This window comes from Globicephala melas, chromosome 2, assembly GCF_963455315.2.
Source record: "Globicephala melas chromosome 2, mGloMel1.2, whole genome shotgun sequence".
In the NCBI taxonomy this organism is placed as follows: domain Eukaryota; kingdom Metazoa; phylum Chordata; class Mammalia; order Artiodactyla; family Delphinidae; genus Globicephala; species Globicephala melas.
In genome coordinates, this window is record NC_083315.2 from 85669869 (window position 1) to 85692464 (window position 22596).

General features: G+C 37.1%; 1 protein-coding gene across 1 annotated transcript in view; it reads left to right on the forward strand.

Annotated features, from left to right (window-relative positions):
• The window catches only part of CEP152 (centrosomal protein 152), a 96206-nt gene that overhangs the window by 64703 nt on the left and 8907 nt on the right, over positions 1-22596 (forward strand). The window contains exons 18-24 of the mRNA XM_060293569.1: positions 1045-1326; positions 3535-3666; positions 8754-9404; positions 12680-12815; positions 17090-17257; positions 21004-21103; positions 21692-21795. Of these exons, the coding sequence (XP_060149552.1) occupies positions 1045-1326; positions 3535-3666; positions 8754-9404; positions 12680-12815; positions 17090-17257; positions 21004-21103; positions 21692-21795 (1573 nt within the window). The remainder of the gene's footprint in view (positions 1-1044; positions 1327-3534; positions 3667-8753; positions 9405-12679; positions 12816-17089; positions 17258-21003; positions 21104-21691; positions 21796-22596) is intronic.

Genomic DNA, 22596 nt, shown 5'->3' on the forward strand with positions numbered 1-22596 from the left:
TTGGATTTGCTAACCAGTTATTTACCAGGGGAGTGAGAGAGACAGCTAATGTTTTTGTGTTTTGTCAGGAAAGCATAAAGCATAGAGCAAAAAAGGCCACACAAGAGGACCTTTTTCAGAGAAGCAATACAGCCAGGGGCTGTGGTAGCCAGGGAAGCTGTCTGAGAACTCTGGATACCCAAGAGGTGGGAAACAGGAAAAGGGAAAAGCAAATTTTGCTATTTCACAGTTTTGCCCAGTACTAATTATGTTTGGGTCCATCCCACTACACTGTTGAAAGTAGAATCACTAAGGCATCCTTCCAGTAATGCCCTCCTCTTTTTTTTTTCTTTCTGGTACGCGGGCCTCTCACTGTGGTGGCCTCTCCCGTTGCGGAGCACAGGCTCCGGACGCGCAGGCTCAGCGGCCATGGCTCACGGGCCCAGCCGCTCCGCGGCATGTGGGATCTTCCCGGACCGGGGCACGAACCCGTGTCCCCTGCATCGGCAAGTGGACTCTCAACCACTGGGCCACCAGGGAAGCCCATGCCCTCCTCTTGAACGCAGTTGACTGAGTACAATTTCATATCATAAGAAACAAGATTCTAATGTGTCCAAATAAGTAAAAATGTTTTTTAGATTGTTCAATTTTAGTTTCATTAATTATGCTTACCCAGTGCCTGCTTTGTGGAAAGCCTGGTATTGATGGAAAATCACATATTAATAGTAGAAGTTTTCTTTGTTGTTGTTTTTTTTTATCATGCGATGATTGTAGTGGCCATGTCAAAGCTTCCAGAAGGTCGCATCTTGAGAGCAAGATAGCCTGACCTTACACAATATACTTAACTCTTCCATGTGATTTATGTCCCATAGATAAGGTCAAAGAGTAACTTTCAGGATTTCCTTGAATATATTCTCATTGACTAAATTTCTAAACCTCACATAATAACTACAACAATGTCTAGATGGTTTTCAAACACTGCTGTGGTTGCTTTTTTGGCTAGCTATTCTAGTTTTTGCTTATTTGAATATTTTTCTTTTCATACGATTTTTCTTCTGAAAACAGATCAAACAAGAACTTATTCAGCAGCTTGAAAAGGAGTGGCAGTCTAAGCTGGATCAAACTATAAAGGCTATGAAAAAGAAGACCTCAGATTGTTGCAGCCAAACTGACCAAGAAACTGCCATTGACGTTATTTCCAAGAAAGAGATGGCAATCATGATAGAAGAGCAGAAGCGAAAGATCCAGCAAAATTTAGAGCAGGAGAAGGAAATAGCCATCAAGGGGGGCTTGAAGCAACTTGAGGTTGAATCGGAACTCAAATATTGTGAAAATATTGCCAAACAGGTAAAAGGCAGGTTTCCTATAGAAAAATTATTGGAACTGCCTGCCTATGGATGAAAACCCGTAAAGTGCTACCATTGAACTTGTTCATAACTTTATACTTAAACGTTTTGTATACCCCAGGGTAGGATAACAATCTTACGTTGTTGCCAAATTTGTCATTATATTTCTGTCACAAAGCTGTCGCCTCTCAGTTTTTCTGTATGTTCTTTCAGTTTACAAAATGTTTGCTCCTCTGAGGTCCGTCTAAACATTAAGATGCCTGAGGTTAACAATGATGGTTTTACGTCTGAATGAAGCACAGTTTAATTATGAATCTTTCTCATCTAACTTTATAGTAAATATTCCACTAAGGTAGTTATAGATAAGTAAGCTTAAAGTGAATAAGGTATATAACAGTATCTTGTGTTGAGACTTGAGAGTTGAATCTGCAGGCATTCCCCTGCAAATGGGACTTTGTCTATAAATCCCAACCCCTGTACAACCAGATCACCCTCAGAATTCATCAAGTCTTACATTTTTGCCAGAACTGAAGCATCAACCTCACTTTATGGTCGCAAATTCATTCTTGACAGCAAGAAAATTTGCCAGGTGTAAGGCTCTAAACTATAATACGTTACTTGGTTCCAAGAAAGGTCATCCAGAGAAAAGTATAGCTCTGTGTTAACAGAATAACGATGAGTTATTTGATTTATCAATATTATCTATTACAGTGATTCTTGGATTTTTTGTTCTCAGGATGTCTTTACGCTTTTAAAAATTGAAGACTCGAAAGAGCTTTTTCTGTGTTGGTTTATGTCTATTTACTGTATTGGAAAAATATCTAAGAAATTTAAAAAAGAAGAATCGTCGCTCATACTTGCCATTGGCTATCAGAGAAGAGACATATCATACAGCATGTAGCCTCTGGAGAAGTGCACTATTTACACATGAAAGAATGGGAGTAAAAAAAAGACAAATAAGGTCCAAAGTTTTGAAAATAGTTTTGACCTCACAGACCATCTGACAGGGTTTCTAGCCCTCAGAGGTCCCTGGACCTTAATATAATATTATTTATTGTATACTTTTTATTTTAGATCTTTTACTTATTATAAAGTCTTAAGATAATGCCTGAAGTACAGTTTTAAAAAAAACATACTCTGCTTTTGATAAATACTTGAAATTCTACCTATTTGTTAAATTGTTATACATGGTTTTACAAGGAATCCTTAAAGTTTGGAAGCATAGGCAAATATAGTAATTGTATCAAGGACATTTTCAATCAGTTAAAAAATAATTTTCTCAACAGAGTTAAGAAAATGTTCTATAGGCAAAGAGACGTGTTCTTAGGGGTGCTGCTTAGGTATTTATACAATCACAGATCTTGTGAAGAAAAACAAATAGCATGATATAGTAGAAAGGAAATGTTCATAATAACTTCTAAAGGAATGTAAATTTCTATAGGAGCTTTATCTTTTCCCCATATTTTTAACTTCCTGGAATTTACCTATAAATGTATTTAGTATTTTAGTGAGAAATTCAGCCCCTTAGATCAACTCTGCTTTGGTGTGTGTGTACGGCTATATGTACGTTGTGTATCTGGATATTTCAAACAAGGAAATAAGGAAAGTTTATTTAATAAATGATCTGTGGTCACCCTGTAACAGATGTACAACCAGATCACCCTCAGAATTCATCAAGTCTTACATTTTTGCCAGAACTGAACTATCAACCTCACTTGATAGTCACAAATTCATTCTTGACAGAAGAAAATTTGCCAAGTGTAGGGCTCTAAACTACAATATGTTGGTGCATGCTTGCCTGTGTGCGTGTGTTTATATGTCGGGCACGAGGTCTGAGGAGGTGGTGGGTATACTGATTGGACAGCGGCTGACACCAAGCAGCCTTCCTGCATGTCTTCTTCTTTTTCCCCAAGATAAATAGGAGTTTGTTGGAAATGGCAATTGGTACTTTGTATAAAGCTTTCTAATAATAGTAGTGGCCATCAAACATGTATAGATTTCTAATTCCTGCTTTGCCTTTTGCAGTGGACAGTATGGGACATTTAGAACCCCCACTGTTTGGGGTAAGGTGGGGTGCTTGAAGTCAGTTTAACTACTGTAGTGCAATACAATGTAAATGCACATGAAATCATAGTGGTTACCTGCACATGGGATCTTTCTGAAATTTTATACGTTCCTTTACCTCTCTTCTGCAATTGCTCTCCTGCAGGTAGAAACAGCTGTGCAAAATGCTCGTCATCGGTGGCTGGAAGAGCTGCCGGAGCTTGCAGAGTATAAAGCCCTTCTAAGGGCAGAACAGAAAAAGTGGGAGGAGCTACAAGAACAGTCTGTGGCCAAACGGGTAAGAGCTCTCCTGGAAAGAAGCTTCAGGAGGGCCTCATCTCAGTCCCGGGAACTCCTACCTGCTCACAGCACTGTGGGAGGATTAAACGCGATAATGCATACTAAGCATAGGGCCTGATTAGTGGGATCTGTTCTCATCATCATCAAGTTGTGGAGGGGGAGAGAATGTGTTTCAGGGTTGTGAAACTCTCATAATCTGGAGCATAACCTTACCCATGGAATGAAATCCCTATTTATCTTGTGGTATCTTTAGGAGAAACTGAGAGAGCAATTAGCTATACAGTATCCTTTCACATGCATGACTACTGTTTTCTGTGCTGTGTCAGTAGTCTTATAATATACTCCCCTTGATAAATAACAAGCTCTCCTTTCCAGAGATGTCATGTCCCTTGACTGGAAACATCAGATATTTTAACCATTTGTAGCCTCACAACATAATTTATTAGTGTAAACCGGTTCTAATCAAAATGCCAATAAACTGAACATGGTTTTGAAGTTTGGCACAATAATTCTGAAATTTATTTGGAAAACTGAAAGGACTAGAAATTTTTCTAAATGTTCTGGAAAAGAAATAGTAGTCCAGCCCTAACACTTAATAGAATATGTTGGAAAGCAGCAATTCAGACAGTGTTGAGTCACAAAAATAGAATTCTTTTTCATTCAGTACTATACAGACTTGAGATAGGCCCAACTATGACTAAAAGCTTAATAAATTGTTTCAAACAAGGAAATGAGGAATTTTCCATAATAAATCATCTTATGATAGCATTTTAGAAAAATTGTTTTCCCACCCCCTACACCACAACAAACTCTAGGTTGATTCAGAAGACAAACATTTTTAAATGAGAGTATAGAAAAATTAAAAGAAATGGAATATTTCAGATTTGCATCATAATAACTCAGTTGTGAGGCAACAGGCAAGGCACAGTAGCCAAGATAGGTAAATGGGGTAAAATATGTACAAACATTTAAAACATTTGTTTTTATAATAAAAAACAAGTGAAGGGGATAATAAAAATAAGGAAAGTAAATGAATCAAACAGAAACGTTAATACTAATATATGATTAAAAAAATACAAATTTATAAGAGAATCTGTGGGTGAGTACACCGAAGATATGAACAGATAGTCTTCATGAGAGTCCAAATAGCAAACTTAAGGTGATATTTTATGCCATATGTTTATATCTTCTCTTCTTAATTGTAATGCACAAAATAGATTGCAGTATCAAGCATATGCTACTCTTCTGTTGTCACAACCATTTTAGAAAATAATGTGCGTAACAGACATTGTAAATGAGTCATATGTTGCATTCATAATCTTATTCCACAAGTTACTTAAGGAAATAAATTCAGCATAAGTAAAAAGCTAATATTTTTCTCAACTTATGTGGTAGTTCATGGGTAGTTCATGTAATGGTTCATTACAATATTCTCTATACTTTTAGTACGTTGAAATATTTCAAAAGGAAATTTAAGAGAGACAGAAAGAGGAAATAATATGATGGTATGCATATGTGTCTTAGAGCTCAGAAGTTAAGAATAATAAAGTTGATTTTTCCTTAAGAACACAGAAGGTCTGAATATATGTGAATGCAGAAATACAGAAACGAGAGGACGGTGTGTTGCTTCTCAAACTTTAGCAGGCATGAGAATCACCTGGAGGGTTTGTTAGAGCACATTCCTGGGCTTTGCTCCTGGAGATGCTGATTTGTTGGGTCTGGAGTAAGTCCCGAGAATTAGACTTTGTAACTGACTCCTGGGTGATGTGGTAACTGCTGGTCTTTGGACCACACTTGGGTGTGAGTAGCAGTGTTCTAGATAATTATTCAGCCACAAAACTTAGTGTTTTGTGCAAATGCTTCCTCCAAGCCAAATGAGATGAGCAAGAGCCAGTTTCAAAGCATTTGCTGGAGAGTTCTTATAAGATTAGAGTGATCCATCAAGATCTGTGGAAATTTAAAGCCAGTTTCCACAGTCCAGAAGTCGGCAAGTTGGTTCAGTGGTTCCCAAACTTTGCTGCACATTGGAAAAATGTGAGGATCTTTAAAAAAATACTTTTGCCTGGCTCCCACCTCAAGGCTTTATGTTTCAGTTGGTACAGGGTGTGACCTGGGCTTAGGGATTTTTGTTTTGTTTTGTTTGCGGTACGCGGGCCTCTCACTGTTGTGACCTCTCCCGTTGCGGGGCACAGGCTCCGGACGCGCAGGCTCAGCGGCCATGGCTCACGGGCCCCGCTCCGCGGCGTGTGGGATCCTCCCGGACCGGGGCACGAACCCGTGTCCCCTGCATCGGCAGGCAGACTCTCAACCACTGCACCACCAGGGAAGCCCTGGGCTTAGGGATTTTAAAAGCTCCTCAGGTGATTCTAATGTGTAGCAACATCAGGAAACACTAAATCAATTAATGCTGTCAAATTCTCCTTGTAAAATTTTATGTGAGAAGTTGTACACTTTTGGTGAGCTTTGGGCGGGTCATGCAAATTCCCTGGGATCTGACACCTCCACCCAGGTTACCTGTTAATAATTTCCAGACATCCATTGTGACACGACCTGATTTCCTTTTTGGGAAAGGAAACATGTTTCAAACATGTTTCACATCATTACTGAATTATTCTGCTGGTAGCAAAATAATTTTTCTGTGAATTCCTTTGTAAAGCTCATCTTAGATAGTGGGTTCCTTTAGTAAACTTAAAGTATGATTCAAAATTTTTGATTTATATCCAACTATTCAGGAACACATTTTATTGAATAAAGGTATGTAACATGTGTCTAGGTATCCATATAGTTGAAGATGTTCGCTATAATTATATAACAGCTGAGAATTAAGGACGCAGACGCCTTGTCTCAACAGCCAGAGCGTATATATGGCATTTCTTTTGACATATATATATATATTTTTTCTATGTCATAATATTGACCTTTAGCCCAGTAATCCTCTACTGTAACAGCTCTTTTACTTTACAGTGAAAATTGACTTTTATATTTTTTGCCTCTGAGTCCTTTTGGGATTTTTTTTTTTTTAATTCAAACAGAAGGTCACAAAAATTATAATCATCCTCATCAGTTCACTCAGTCCCATGTAATTAATTTTTTTCATCTTGATCTTCTGTTAGCACTTTTATGAATTCATCAGTTTTCCATTAGAATTCTGAAAATGCTTATTCATTCAGTTCAGCAGTATAGTCAGTATATATGGTATTGATTCATAACAGTAACCATTGTCTAGGCCAAGCCTTTGGAGATGGCCAGTTCTTCTTTTACATTTGTATCCTTGTGACTTCTTTGAATTCAATCCAGGGAATATTAGAAGTAAAAGGGACTTGACATCATCATCCAATCTGCTCGTTATATAGAGGACACTAAGTGCAAAAGAGATTAAGAATTTTTCTAAGCCCATGCAGCCAACAGTAACAGTAACTATATAACATTTTTTGAGTCTTATTGTTTGCCAGGCTCTAAGTGCTTTATTTTTTTTCATTTCTTTTCTTTTCTTTCTTTCTTTTTTTTTTTTTTTTTGCGGTACGCGGGCCTCTCACTGATGTGGCCTCTCCCGTTGCGGAGCACAGGCTCCGGACGCGCAGGCTCAGTGGCCATGGCTCACGGGCCCAGCCGCTCCGCGGCATGTGGGATCTTCCCGGACCGGGGCATGAACCCGTGTCCCCTGCATCGGCAGGCGGACTCTCAACCACTGCGCCACCAGGGAAGCCCTAAGTGCTTTATTTTTTTATTTTATTTTTTATTTTATTTATTTATTTTTTTTTTGCGGTACGCGGGCCTCTCACTTGTGGCCTCTCCCGTTGCGGGGCACAGGCTGCGGACGTGCAGGCTCAGCGGCCATGGCTTACAGGCCCAGCCGCTCCGTGGCATGTGGGATCTTCCCGGACCGGGGCACGAACCCGTGTCCCCTGCATCGGCAGGTGGACTCTCAATGACTGTGCCACCAGGGAAGCCCTTATTTTATTTTAAAAAAATATTTATTTACTTATTTATTTGGCTGCGTCGGGTCTTCGTTGCGGTGCGCAAGCTCTCTAGTTGTGGTGTGCGGGCTCTAGAGCACACAGGCTCAGTAGTTGCAGCGCGCGGGCTTAGTTTCCCCCGCGGCATGTGAGATCTTAGTTCCCCGACCAGGGATTGAACCTGCGTCTCCTGCATTGTAAGGCAGATTGTTAACTGCTGGACCACCAGGGAAGTCCCCTAAGTGCTTTAAATAGATTTATTCCTTTTGTCATTTAATCCAAAAAAAAGAAAAAAAAAACTATTAGGTGGGCATTGTAATTATCTCCATTTTATAGATGAGGAAACTGAGGCTCAAAGAAATTGAGGAATGGGAAGTTAATTCCAGCAGTTTGTCTCCAGAGCCTGTTCTGTTAAGCACTGTGCTAGGCTGCCTCTGCAATCCAAGTCAGGATTTGAGCTACAGCTCAGGCTTTTTGATTCCCTATTACTTTTTGGTTAGGTACTACTGGTGTCTATGATCTGCTAGTCTTGCTATTCTGTTATAAACAAAAATTGGATTAATGAAAAAATGACTTTTTCTGTTTGATATTGTCATTTAATGAACTGTTTTAACCACTAAAATTACATTAAAATACAGTATGTTTGTCAGCAAGTTATTGTGCAGGTTATGTGTTACATTCCTAAAAATATTAGTAAGATTTCCTTAGAGGCTGCTTTTGCTTCATATAAAAGATAATTCATTTGTTGGGGGCTTAGATTTGAGACAGCATCTGTATTAAAAAAACAAATATGAATTTTTTTCTAAAATTAGTTTTAGATAATTATGTAGTTATATATTTTTGGTCAGTTTAAATTTCTAGTTATTCATATAGAAATGGATGTTTTATTTTAAATAACGGAAGACAAAGTATTAGGTGATTTAAAATGAGGGAAAAGATCCTTAAGTTTAGTGTAAGTATATTTTAGGACCAGCCAATGTCTTATCTAAATTTACTTTTTCCCTTTAATTTTGATTTTAAATCTCTTATTAATAAGTTCAAAGATTAACCCAAATGGTTACTTTAATTTTTTTTTTATTAATGAGGAGAATCATAAAGAGTTTTCATTGTACATTATTATGTCCTTTAGATATTGTTTGCTATTTCTGAAGCTAAAGAGAAATGGAAAAGCGAGATTGCAAATCTGGAGAAAAATGTCATACCTGGAAAGCAATTGGAAGAGAAGATTCATTCTCTGCAGAGAGAGCTTGAGTTAAAGAATGAGGAAGTCCCCATGGTTGTCAGGGCTGAGTTGGCAAAGGCCCAGAGTGAATGGAACAAAGAAAAGCAAGAAGAAATCCACAGAATTCAAGAACAAAATGAGCAAGATTACCGGCAGTTTTTAGATGATCATCGAAATAAAATTAATGAGGTGCTTGCAGCAGCTAAAGAAGACTTTATGAAACAAAAAACTGAACTACTTCTTCAGAAGGAGACAGAATTACAAACGTGTTTAGACCAGAGTCGCAGAGAATGGACTGTGCAGGAAGCTAGGCGGATCCAACTGGAAATCCATCAGTATGAGGAAGACATCCTAACTGTCCTTGAGTTTCTCTTAAAGGACATCCAGAAGGAGCAAGCCAGTGATTCAGAGAACAAGTACCTTTTGGAACTCATGTCGACTTGTTCTTCGAAATGGGTGTCTGTGCAATATTTTGAAAAACTAAAGACCTGCATACAGAAAGCATTTCAAGATATACTCTCCCTACTTATAGAAACTGTCAACTCAGACTGGGGAAAGGTATGTTCCTAATAAGTGAAAAAAGCTATGATTAAATGTGAAAGATGATTGTAGAAGCTGCATTTGGTACTTTTTCCTTTCTTCATTCTCCAGTTTAATAGGTGTAAGACTTGTGTTTTTACTAGTGGTTTAAAAAACTTTTAGCAAATTCAAAGGATTGCAATTTTTTTTTGCCCCCCCCCCAAATTTGCTTCTTCATAGTGCCACAAATATGAGCAGAGCTTTTAGCCACTAGACATCTTTTTCCTAAAAAAAATATATACTGTTCTTTGTAAGGGCCTGAGATTTCAGAAACTGAATAACTTTCATTCCTATTTTTGTTTTCTGGGCATGACTACTTCAAGAAATATGCATCGTATTAAACTAGGGTTTCTTAAGATCTTCTAAAGAGTTTGGAAGCCTATTTCTTGCCCTCAAGGAATTTATATCTCATGTAGGCAAAAAATGCCAACTGGGTACAAAGAATATTGATATAGAAACAAGCAAGTAGAGGTACGGCTCACTCACACAAAAAGCCCAGTTTTGTTAGTGTACTATATATGTGCATGTAGAATGAATTAGTTGTATTCTTTTTGTTGTGTAAGTATTCTCTGACTTGTAGTTTGTGTGGAAGATCTGATAAAACCAAAGTCTTGCCGCCTTATGATTAAAGACATTAGATATGCATGAAAAATCCGGAATGATATTGTAGGCATTGCGACCAGCCAATTTCAACATTTGGAATTCGAGGTAGAAAAAAAATGCCAATATTATAAGGTTTGTCTGATAGAAGAGTTGAGACAAGAACTACAGTTCATTAAAATATTGTGATTAAAGATTTTCAAGGCCTGGATTGAGCATTTGGTATTAATACCTACTGGAAAGAGTTATAAGCTACAAAAAAATCTGAGTTCCAGCTTCATACTTAGCGATAAATAGCTTATTTACCTTGGGTAGTCATAGTTGCTCATCTGAAAAATAAAATACAAATCCCTGGTCTAATTCCTTGGATTTTGGTAGGATACAAATGACATAGTTTGATCTTTCTGCATCTTGCATTTGAAACACTACAGAATTTTGGGGCCAAAGGAACCTGAAAGATCAATCTATCCCATCCCAATTCAACCCAGTTCATATTTTTATTCTTGATTTCACAAAGATGTTACTCTTAATAGTTGATTTTAATGTAAAATTAACTCAGCAAGACCACTTCCCATGAATACTGCATGATTGAGAATTTTTGGAAAAAGTAGATAATTAAGAAGAATTATTTATAGCAGACTTTAAGGGTAAGAAGTGATGGGAAAATCATGTTATATGCTTTCAAGTTTGCTTTCCTGAAGCAAAAGGAAACTTTGCTATAAAAGTCAAGAAACTACAACACCTTTCTCCTACTGTTAATATATATAATCAACCCTGGGGTCTTTTCATAGGGCTTAAAATTGTGCAAGCAGTGTAGGATCCTCTGTAAGACTTTATGTGTCTCACACCTATATGGAGACAGAATCACATAATTTGGCTAAGAGTTTAGACTTTTGCAGCTTTCACTGAGTGGGATCAGATTCTGTTCCTGAGAAAAAGGTGCCTCTGAAATGCCTAATCTGGCATTTGTCACAGAAGAATAATACTCAACCTTCTGCTGTCTTAGTGCTAACTCAGCTCAGGACCTTGAGATAAAGCAATAATTATAAAGCAGTGGTTATAAATTTGCAATATAGGTGCCATAAATGTGAAGAACTATGATTTATAATTGATTAAATTTGTGGTTTTTAGAACTGTTCATGAAAATTAAAACTGGAAAAAACGATCGGTGTATATAAAACAAGTCCTCATTAAAATAGGTGATCAAGATTTAATTTAATTTATTTTTAATAAATTTTTTTCAGCTTTACTGAGCTACAATTGACAAATAAAATAGTAAGATATTTACAGTGTCATCATGATGATTTGATATACATATACATTGTGAAAGGCTCCCCACCATCTAAATTAACACATCCATCACCGCACATATTTACCTTATTTTTTGTTGGTGAGAATATTTAAGTTTAGATGATCCAGATTTTAAATGGCAAGAATGCAATGAATTAAAAATATGGTTTCCAATAAAATGAATGCCTTATCAAATATATAATTTATATTCATATACTAAGTATATTAATATAGCAGTTCATAACAGATAAAAGAAAACAGAAATATCAACTGGAACAACATTTTTAAACAAATTTAAGGATGTGTGTTTTGTGATTTCTTACCACCCATGTCAAGTTAAAACTAAGACAAAAGGTTGCTGCTCCTGCCTTTTTTGCCATCTTGGCTTTTCTCCAGTTTTGAGTAGAAACTGGAAATATTGGCTCCCTTTGGGATCAGTTTTTATTATTCCTTTTGGCCTCAACCTCATACCCTCTTGACTGACTGGAGTTTGCATTGTCTCTGTACCTACTGACCTCTGCCTCTGTTGGGCGGCATGGGTAGGTGTCCTGACAATGAAATGAGTTTCTCAAAATCAAAATCAAGGCTTCTAGAATTAAGCATATATAATGTATTTTAAGTAATTAAACAAGGCAGCTTTCTCAAGATTACCTGTTCTGTTTGAGATTTAGTAGTTGTCCAAAATCTGAAAATATATTGCCTTAAAAGAATGTCCCACCATTAATGAATTTAGTAGCTGTGCTGCCAAAACAGAAACTAGAATGCAGAAAGTGTTCAATAAATATTAGTGAGGAAATGGTCTTGTGCAAGATGTTTCACTTAGATGAGCCTCAGTTTCTCTCCTTCACATTGGCATTCGACTGTCTTTCCTTGTGAACAAATGACAATATGTATTAAAGTGTTTAGAAACATAACATACTACATGTTTCAAAAATTGTTTTTACTGTTGTTACTTTCAATTCATGGGAGGCAAAAGGTTGGTACTATAGTTTCTAATGAATTTTCTCCCTGCTGAAGTGAAAACGTTCTGGATTTTCAAAAACAATTCTGATTTCACATAGTCTGTCCTGTGGTTTGATCACAGAAACCATTGAAATATCTTAGAAGTGGAAACTGTATCTCCTGTTTGTCCCGTAGCTGGCCCACCAGTCCTCTGTTGGATAATGTTCTAATTGGGAAAATATGGTTATAGGAGTCTAGCTCATAGTAATGACAGTATTCACAGAAAACCCTAGGAAAAATATTGGTGATAGTTTAGGCAAGATTTTTTTCAGGCTGTGTTTTCTTTTTATATTTTTAATATTAGTATTTTGAGTAGAGAAAGATTTTTAATAAGCATTAACTATGAAGATAATCTGTTTCAGAGAAATATGACCAAGATCTCTAAGGATCCTGCCACAAGGATCACTGGCAGAGGAGACCCTAGGGTCCTGGCGCTCCTTCCTGCACTTACATCTGGACACCACGCTCAGCCCTTGGCCATGAAAGAAGCAGAAGCTGGTAATGGGATTTTGTTCCTACTATTCTTTGCATTATCCATAATCCCAGTTCCAGAGGGTTGTTTTGAGGCTAAAAGGAAATCAAAGACGTGCACAGTTTTCATGAATGAACAAATGTGTGATATTACTCCTAAGTAATGTGTGTCCTCTCCCCAGGTTTCATTTTGTATTAGAAGGCAGGGTTGCTTTAGGCCCTCTTACTTCCTATCTTTTCATGGTCTTCCCTCCATTCATAAGTGACTCTTATTATGAGGAGAATAATGAGAATTTTAGTAGAGAAGTCATGTTTTTATTTCCTGGCTTTGATGAGAAAGGGTTACACATAAGAGAATTGCCAAATCACTTTCCATTCAATTTATTGAAGCTTATTTCAACTATTTTTAATAGAAATCTTTCTGAAGTGTATTAAGTGTTTTCTGATGTATTTGTGGGCTTCTTAAGGTTGAGGGGCAGTGTTTTTATCTCTTCCTCTCCACCAACTGTCAAAGTGAATGGCACATAGTTTGTGTTCCTTGAATATTTGATGAATTAATAATTTAACTTTTACTTTGTGACTTAGAGTTGTCAGTTCAAAAAGAATTGCACTGTGCTACAGCCCCTTGAGGTGTTCAGAGCTCGCTGAGGAATATGGGCTTATACTGTCTCTTTACTGGGATTTTGAGCTAGGAACTGCCATATTCTTTATAAGCTGCAGTCCTTTTAGGACATTGACCCCTTGCAGCCTGCTCCTTCCCTCCATGTACAAACCATAAGTTGTTTTTGTTTCTTGTCTGCTGTCTCCATTGTAACCTGGAAAAGAACTAAGAATTGCCAGAACAAATCATATGTACAAAGTCAATAACCTTAGCTTCCACATGTTTCTAATTCAGTAGACGTATTAACAGAGTCTTAGAGAATCTCTGCCTTTCCTAAGAAGTCAGTTGACAGTTATTTTTCTCATTGCCCATCCAGAAACCCTTTTTCCTTATCTCTAGGTTCTAGATAGTTGAGAATATCTTTTTGCCAACTAGTTAAATGCTAATTTACCAATTAGTAGGGTAATACTATCGTAATTTGTATCTTGCTTCCTACGTTTCAATGTCATTTTATGTCTGTCGTTATGTTTGGAATAACCTGAGAATTACTTTCTAGTTTGTGAAGTGCATAGAAGTTAGTTTTAAATATTATGTGGGAGGTCCAATCAATATGAAAGAAATTAGGTTTGACTTAGGACAAATCAAACTATAAAAGGATTTACTTTTCTTTCTTTAATCTTTTTTCCCTAAAAACAAACACATTAACAAATTCATAAGTTGGAAAGGGTTAAATAATCCCAAACATATAAAGTCCTTCATAATCCTACCACCAGAGAGTACCACTGTTCGTTGTGTGGTTATATTCTCCTAATATCTTATCATTTTTAAAACTAATTTAAATATTAATTATGAAATACTTGATACATGCAAAGAATATATGTAATACACATGTAAGTTATGAACCTAACAACCAGGAACCCACTATTTGACTTAGGAAGTAGAACATCACCAGTACTGTTGAAGACCCCTGTGAGTTTCACCACAATTCCATCCCTGTAACTTCCCCACAATCTGAGGTAATAAATATTCTGATTTAAAAAAATCATCTTCTTGCTTTTCTTTGTTTTGACCAAATATAGGTATCCTCAGAAAGCTTTTGCTGTATTTTGTTTGCCTTTTAACATTATAAAAATGGTTTAATACTTGTTTTAGTCTTTGTAATTTGTTTTTTTCCCACTTAATATCAAGCTTGTAAGATTTGTCTTTTTAATGCATATAGCTCTGGTTCATTCATTTTCATTGCTGTATAGTATTCCATTGCGTGAATATACTATAATTTATTCTCTTATCAATGGGCATTTGCCTGGTTTCTAGGTTTATAAAACCATATCTTAAATGAAATATATAAATGCCACGTATGGTGATGCTTCATTAATCCTTTGATGCTCGTAAACTTAAATGGCACCATTTAAATGAAACTAAAAAGTCAGAAGAGAGCTAAGAGGGCTTCCCTGGTGGCGCAGTGGTTGAGAGTCTGCCTGCCGATGCAGGGGACACGGGTTCGTGCCCCAGTCCGGGAAGATCCCACATGCCGCAGAGCGACTGGGCCCGTGAGCCATGGCCGCTGAGCCTGCACGTCCAGAGCCTGTGCTCCGCAATGTGAGAGGGGCCACAACAGTGAGAGGCCCACGTACCGTAAAAAAAAAAAAAAACAAAAAAAACCAGAAGAGAGCTAAGAATAATTTTTCTGGGCTAATGTTTTTACATCAGCATTTTGGATATTGGCCTCTGAGCCTGTGCCAATTTGTATTCCTACTTTATTATATCAATTATATTAATAGTAATAATCTATTTCTGTATCATTTTTGAATATTACTTAAATGTTATAAACTCTATGTGTTACTAATAGCAATAGCTATTCCTTATTGTATAGTTGCTCCATGCCAGGTACTGTGCCAAACAAATTTTATACATTTATACCTCCTGACAGTTTTGAATCTTTTTTTCATTTGGAGATAATTTCAAGCTTACAAAAAAGTTGCAAAAATAAAAATAGTTGCAAAGAACACTCATATTCCCTTTACCTAGATACACCTATTGGTAACATTTTATTCCATTTGTGCTCCTCTGTGTGTATGTGTCTCTGAACATTTCATTTTTTCCTGAACCACTTGAGGATAAGTTACATACATTATTCCTTTTTACCCCCCAATCCTTCAGTGTATATTTTCCCAAAATAAGGATTTTTCTTGTATACCTTAGTACAGTAAATTTAACATTAGATGAAAATGTGTTATACAATTATATCAGTCTACTGTTTGTATTCTAATTTTGTCAATTGACCCAATCACGTCTTTACAGCATTTTTTTCCCACAGTACAGCAATCTGTCTGGGGTCAGGTGTTATGTTTATTTATTAACATCTTTATTGGAGTATAATTGCTTTACAATGGTGTGTTAGTCTCTGCTTTATAAAAGTGAATCAGCTATACATATACAAGTGTTAATGTTTAGATGTCATGTCTCTTTAACCTCTTTTAATCTAGGATATTCTTCTCTTTGCTTTTTATGACATTGATGTTTTCGAGAGACATTCTTCGCTCTCCCCAATACCCATCAACCCCTGGCTTTTAATAGAACCGTTTCCTTGTTTTGAGTTTATCTGATATTTCTTCATGATTTTGATTCGAGTTGTTTTCTTAGCTGGAACACTGCATAGGTGACATGCTATCATATCTAGAGGTACTCAATGTCTGTTTGTCTTTTATTGGTGAGGTTCATTTGAGCACCTGGTCAAGGTGTTGTCCAGTTTCTTCACTGTATTAATTACTGTGTTTTTACTCCATCACAACTAATAAGCAATCTGTGGGGAGACACTTTCAAGACCATAAAAATGTCCTTCTCCTCATTAAAACTTTCCGTTATGTTTAGCAGTCATTGCTGAATCTTACCTGATCCAGTCTTTACTCTGGCAGTTGCAAAAATTTTAATTTTTTCACCTCCAGACCTCCTTCTACTTTTACCATTTGGCACTTGGTATGTTGTTATCATTGAGAATCCTCCTCTCTAGTTTGCCTGTGTAGCTACTGCCTGTTTGTTTATTTTTCTATTTATCTGTCTGTCTACCTATCTACCAACTTACCTACCTATCCATCCATTTATCCCATTATCGTAGGATTATTGGTGTGACTCAAATTCCTATTTTTTCAATATTTTATAGTTCATTACTATACTTAATTAGTGTTCAAATTGTCCCAGATTCAGCTAATAGAGCCCCTTCAAACTGGCTCCTGTGTCCTTGTGACATGCCTGTGTTTTTGAGTAATTTCTTAATTTCTGGCATAGCAAAATATTCTAGTCTCATCTTGTATATACCCTAAGCACTGGAGTCAGCCGTTTCTTGAAGATCCCTGGTTCCTTTTAGTGGGGAATTGTATTCAATACTACGATCTGAGCATTGGGTTTCATGGCAATTTTTAAAACAGATGGTATTATTCAATTTTACATATTAGAGAACTAAGTCTCAAGAGAGGTTAAGTAATACAACAGCTGGTAAATAGTGGAAACAGGATTTAAATTCAGGTCTCTCTCTTAAGCATCATGCTCTTTTCAGTTACACTGTAGCCTTTAGTCATGTCATCTGGTTTCCTTTCCTTCCTTCCTTCCTTCCTTCCTTCCTTCCTTTCTTCCTGCCGCCTTCCTTCCTTCCTTTTTTTAGTCTAAATTGATACAAAAGTTTGCTATCATTTAATTTTTGCAGATAAGAAAAAGATCCTTGAAATTAAAGATTCATGCGGTGGACACTGCTTCCAGGAACTTGGAAAGGCAAAGCAGGAATGTCAAGATCTGAAAAGAAAACTGGAGAAATGCTATAGGCATCTTCAGCATTTAGAAAGGAAGCACAAAGCTGTAGTGGAAAAAATCGGAGGTTAGCATTTAAAGTAGCACTGCTACCAGTATAAATCTCTTTGATCCTTTTGAAATGTTCAAATGTGACGTTGTAGTTAATGTAGGCGCTGATTCTCTTTGGGGATAATTATAAACTAATTTGGACCTTATTTTTACTAACCAAATTATTATTATTGAACTTTGGAGGAAAATTGGAGCTCTGATTAAAAGGTCACATTCCTTCTTTTTTTGATTGAATAGCTTCTGAGTGCTCAATATGTGTCAAGCAGCATTGTAGGCACTGGGGATACACCATTGAAGACATCAGACAAAATTCCACTTTTGATGCAGATGCACAGGACTCTGTTCTCTGCCTTCAAGAAGCTTACCATTAAGTGAGGAGAACTGAAAATAGATTAATAAATAATTTCAGCTCTGAGTATCTGGCCGTATGTTCGTGTAAACCTGGAAGAAAAGATGTTAATTAACTCTTCCTCCTATTGAAGTTAAGGAAGACTTGACTAAGCCTTGAAAGATGGTGTTTGCCAAAGAGAACAGCATTCTAGGCAGCGGGAGAAGACATGACCCAAGGCATATGGGTCTGATCTGGCCTCCTTTCCGTCCATTCTTCACAACAGTGTCAGGAAATTATCTAAGAGGGATATCTTCTGCCATTTCCTATTGCCCTTTTTTTTGTTTTTTTGTTTTTGTTTTTGCGGTATGCGGGCCTCTCACTGTTGTGGCCTCTCCCGTTGCGGAGCACAGGCTCCGGACGCGCAGGCTCAGCGGCCATGGCTCACGGGCCCAGCTGCTCTGCGGCATGTGGGATCTTCCCAGACCGGGGCACAAACCTGCGTCCCCTGCGTCGGCAGGCGGACTCTCAACCACTGCGCCACCAGGAAAGCCCCCTATTGCCCTTTTGAAGAAGGGAGGCTATTGGGCTCATGAGGCTGCTCCCTCTTACCTTTCACTGTTGACTTGTATCCTGTGCTTTATATTCTTTACATTTGAAATATTTCAGATGCTTGAGCTGGTCAGGGATTTTCTTCTACTGCTGGAGCTTGAATACAATATTATCATTCTGTCCTACACTTTCCCCTCTCATTCTCGTTTTGGTCTAACTCTTCCTCATCCTTTAGGATTCAACTGAGAAGATACCTTATTTGCAGAGCCTTGATTTTCCCCAGTCTGGGTTAGACGGGCCGGTCCTATGAGGCCCTAGAGCACTTGGCTCTTCCTCAATTAACATTCTGCATTTCACTTTTTGGTTACTTGCCCACTATCTTTTTTAACCTATAAATTTCTTGAGAATAAGGAATTATCTTTCTTCTTCCTTATAGTCATGGTGCCCATTACATACCAGACAGTAATAAATGTTTGAATGAATGAAGGACTGAATGCAAGGGTCTCAAATAATGTGTCATCCAGGAAAGACCAGACAGATAGGTTCACTCTTTTTTTCTGCATTCACCTCTGTCGCTTGCCTGAACACCAGTCATCTCTTTCTGCTTCCAGTCTCGCCCCTCCAATCCATTCTCCATCAGGCAGATAGAGTGACGTGTTTTTTTTTTTGTCTTCTGGTGTCTGATTTATTCTGAGTGCACAATTAGTGTTGCTTTATTTCAGTTTCTGGTTTACTATTTGACACGCAGTTTAGATACAGGCTCTGTTAATGACATACTTCCTGAATCAACCTTTTTGAGATATTATTATTACAATTATTAGGATATTTTCTATTCAAAAAACAAAACTGAAGACAACAGTTTAAAATCCCCAAAGACATTCTAGGTGCATAAGTAATACATAAAGATTCTACCAGTTGGAGAATTTCTGAAGGAATAGAGTGACCTTTTAAAAAGTAAATTGGATCGTCACACTGTCTTGTTTCAAGCCTTCAGTGACTTGTCTGGCTCTCGGTATGAAATACAAACACTTTAACATAGAGTTTAAGAAGCCCTTCATGATCCCACATCTGCCACCCCTCAGCCTTGTTCCCTACCACTGCCCCTGCTCTAATAGAGCTGTGACAGGGGTTTCATTGTCTCTTTTCTCCGAGCCTCTTTGCATCTCTTCCTTTACCCCACCATCTGTCTTCCCATCAGGTCACATTGCCTGGCTAACCCTACTTATCAAAGCCCTGGCTCATGCCTTCCTCAGAGAGGCTTTCCTAACTACCCCTGACTTGGTCAGTTTCCTCCGTTAGACATTCCCCACAGCTCCTATGAGTTTTGTAACATTCATGAGCTTGCCATTATTTATTGTCTCTATTCTCCTTTGGAGTGTGATGGTGACAAGGATGAAATCCTGTCCTAGCACTTAGCACAGTACCTGGCATCGTAGCACACTCGGTAAATCTTGTTGCCCAAGAGCAGCCACCTACTCCCACCTACTGCTTGCTAAGTCTGCTAGACATAGATGATAATTACTTTAAGGAAAGAAAGGGTTTTAGGAATTTTGAGATAAAAAACAACACAGTTCCCGTGGTGATTGCTTAGGTCTTTAATAGAGGCCAGAGAGTAAATTTGTCCAACTGTGGATGTAGATACAGTGTGGCTATTGTAAATTTGATGAAAATCTGTTTTATATAATAAAATCACAAGGGCAGTTGGATGTGATTATTCTTTATAAATAATAATATTTAGCACCATGCATTGTGATCATACAGTAGTTATTCTACATAGTGCTTTTTGAGGCTGATAACTTCTATAATTCGTGGACTTAGAAATAATCCAACAAAGTTGATAGTTAGCTCAAAACAGCAGGCTGATAAAAGGAGTCAGGGTCAGAATTTAAGTCATTTGATAGTTTGATTTCAGTGTTTGTCTTAATGGAAATCTATTAGTTGATAATATTTTTGTTATTGTGGTTGTTTTTTGTTTCTTAAATTCCATTTTCCACTGTCATGGGAGCATTTATTGAAAAGTGATGGAGTAAGAGTGAGTGGTTTAGAAATATACAAGCTATATCCATCACTGGGGGAACAGATTGATTCATTCCCCAACTTATAGGGTGTGTTGAAAGGGTGGCGTAGCAGGAAATATGGGGTGCCATGTTCATAGGTATTAAATGATGATATTGCCAGGCCTTGTATAAGGTGCTGTTCACTTACTATATTATTTCCATTATAATCTTCAAGGTAGGTGATACTATCCCCACTTTACATATGAAAAAAACTCAGGTTCAGAAAGATTAAGTAATTTGCCTAAGCTCATCCAGCTGGTTAGAAGAAAAGCTAGGATTTAAACCCGTGTCTCTTGGACTCTGAAATTCATGCTTTGTTCTCTGTACCACATGGACTCCATCAGCCTCCTCATCTTCTTTTTAAAAGTTCAAAGAATTGAACATCTTACATTATTTCTGAAAATGGCACCTACTTAAGCTTAATATTTTTTTAATTTTGTATTGAGGTACTTGTTCAATGATCATTTGTATGAGCATAGACTGTATACCAGGGTCCATGAGGGACATGGAATTAGGAAACCTACTATGTTTCTAAATAAAGCCTTTAGTCTAACCGGAAAACAAAACACATGCATATAAAACAATTGGAAATTTATTCCAGGACAGTGTGTAACCCAGAACAAGATGAAAATGGAATATAGATTTAAAGTGCTGAGAAAATAGAACAGGGAGTGGTCAGATTAGGGTTTATCAGGGAATGAATGACACAGGGAGCAAATGGAAATTTTTCAGTCTCCTTTATAGAAATTTGTGCTGGTGATTTAAGGGAAAGACTGAGAGAAAAAGAGATTAATTGACCAATATACTATAAACTTTCTTTTTTAGAAGAGAACAGTAAAGTTGTTGAAGAATTATTAGAAGAAAACAGTGACATGAAGAATAAATTGGAAGAACTGAGAACACTTTGTAAAACACTACCACCAAGGTAGGCTTTTACTATTACAAAGAAATCATTTATTTCTGAGTATCTTTGCTTTTTTTTTAAAATATCAGTCGTATCAATAATATCATACCAAGAATATCAGTTACTTTTATTGTTACATAGCAAAAAGTATAAAAAAGAAGAAAATCTTCTAAAACCCTGTCCCCAGAAGGTATCCTTTATTTAGTATATGTGCTGCCGAAGCGAGCACTTTACCCTTTATTTAAGCCCTTTTATACACACACACCATGTGCACATGTTTTAAAAATTGAGATTATCGTATAAGCTATTTTGTAACCTTTTGTTAATATTATAAGATAAACACTTCCTCCGTGTCATTGGATATACTCCTATAATGTGCTTTTCAATAGCTGCATAGATTTTCATCATGGGGATTTATCATGATTTATTTAAGTAACTGTAACACAAGTTGTTGGCATTTTTCTCCTAAATAATTATAATAAAGATCCTCGTATGTGAACTTTTTAGCACATCTTAGCTTATTTTATTGGAATATATATATATATATTTTTTTCAAGTTACATTTTTCACTTAAAATCTCTGTTTTTGCAATCTTTGGTTTGTTTTTAGGTCACTGTCAGAAGGGACCATTGAACATTCTTGCCTGCCATGCAATGCGGTGGCCTTGGAAGAACTTCGTGGGCAGTACATTAAAGCTGTAAAAAAAATTAAGCGTAAGTCCCTAAAGAGATTCCCAAGATTTTAAGGTGGTTTGGGTCTTTTTTGTAACTAGCAGTAGTAATTTTGGGGAATTTTCTGAACTACCTTGTTCTTACCTGCTTTTAGAAGAGATCACTGATAGCTTTTCTAAGTTATGTAGATGATTTTGCCCAAGTAAATTTGGAGTTTGCCCCCCAAATTTTGGAAGTGGCACAAGGATAGAGCTATTTTTATATTGTTAATTATCCTGGGGTTTTTTTTTTTGGACACTAATATATATATTTTTAAAGTATAATTGACATATACCACTATATTAGTTTCAGGTGTATAACATAATGGTTTGATATTTGTATGTGATCACCACAATGTCTAGTTTCCCCATCACCATACAAAGTTATAAAATATACAACACAGTAGTAGTTCCCCCTTATCTGAGGATTTGCTTTTGTGGTTTCGGTTATCTGTGGTCAACTGCAGTCAGAAAACATTAAGTGGAAAATTCCAGAAATAAATAGTTAATAAGTGTTAAACTGTGGGCCATTCTGAGTAGCATGATGAAATCTCATGCCATCCTGCTACATCTGCCTCCAGATATGAATCATCTCTTTGCCCAGCATATCCTGCCTGTTAGTCAGTTAGTAGCCACCTTGATTACCAGATCCACTGTATCACAGTGCTTGTGTTCGTCACCCTTCTTTTACTTAATAAAGCCCTCAAAGTACGAGAGTAGTGATGCTGACAGTTCATCTATGCCAGAAAGAAGCCGTAAAGTGCTTCCTTTAAGTGAAAAGGTGAAAGTTCTTGACTTAATAAGG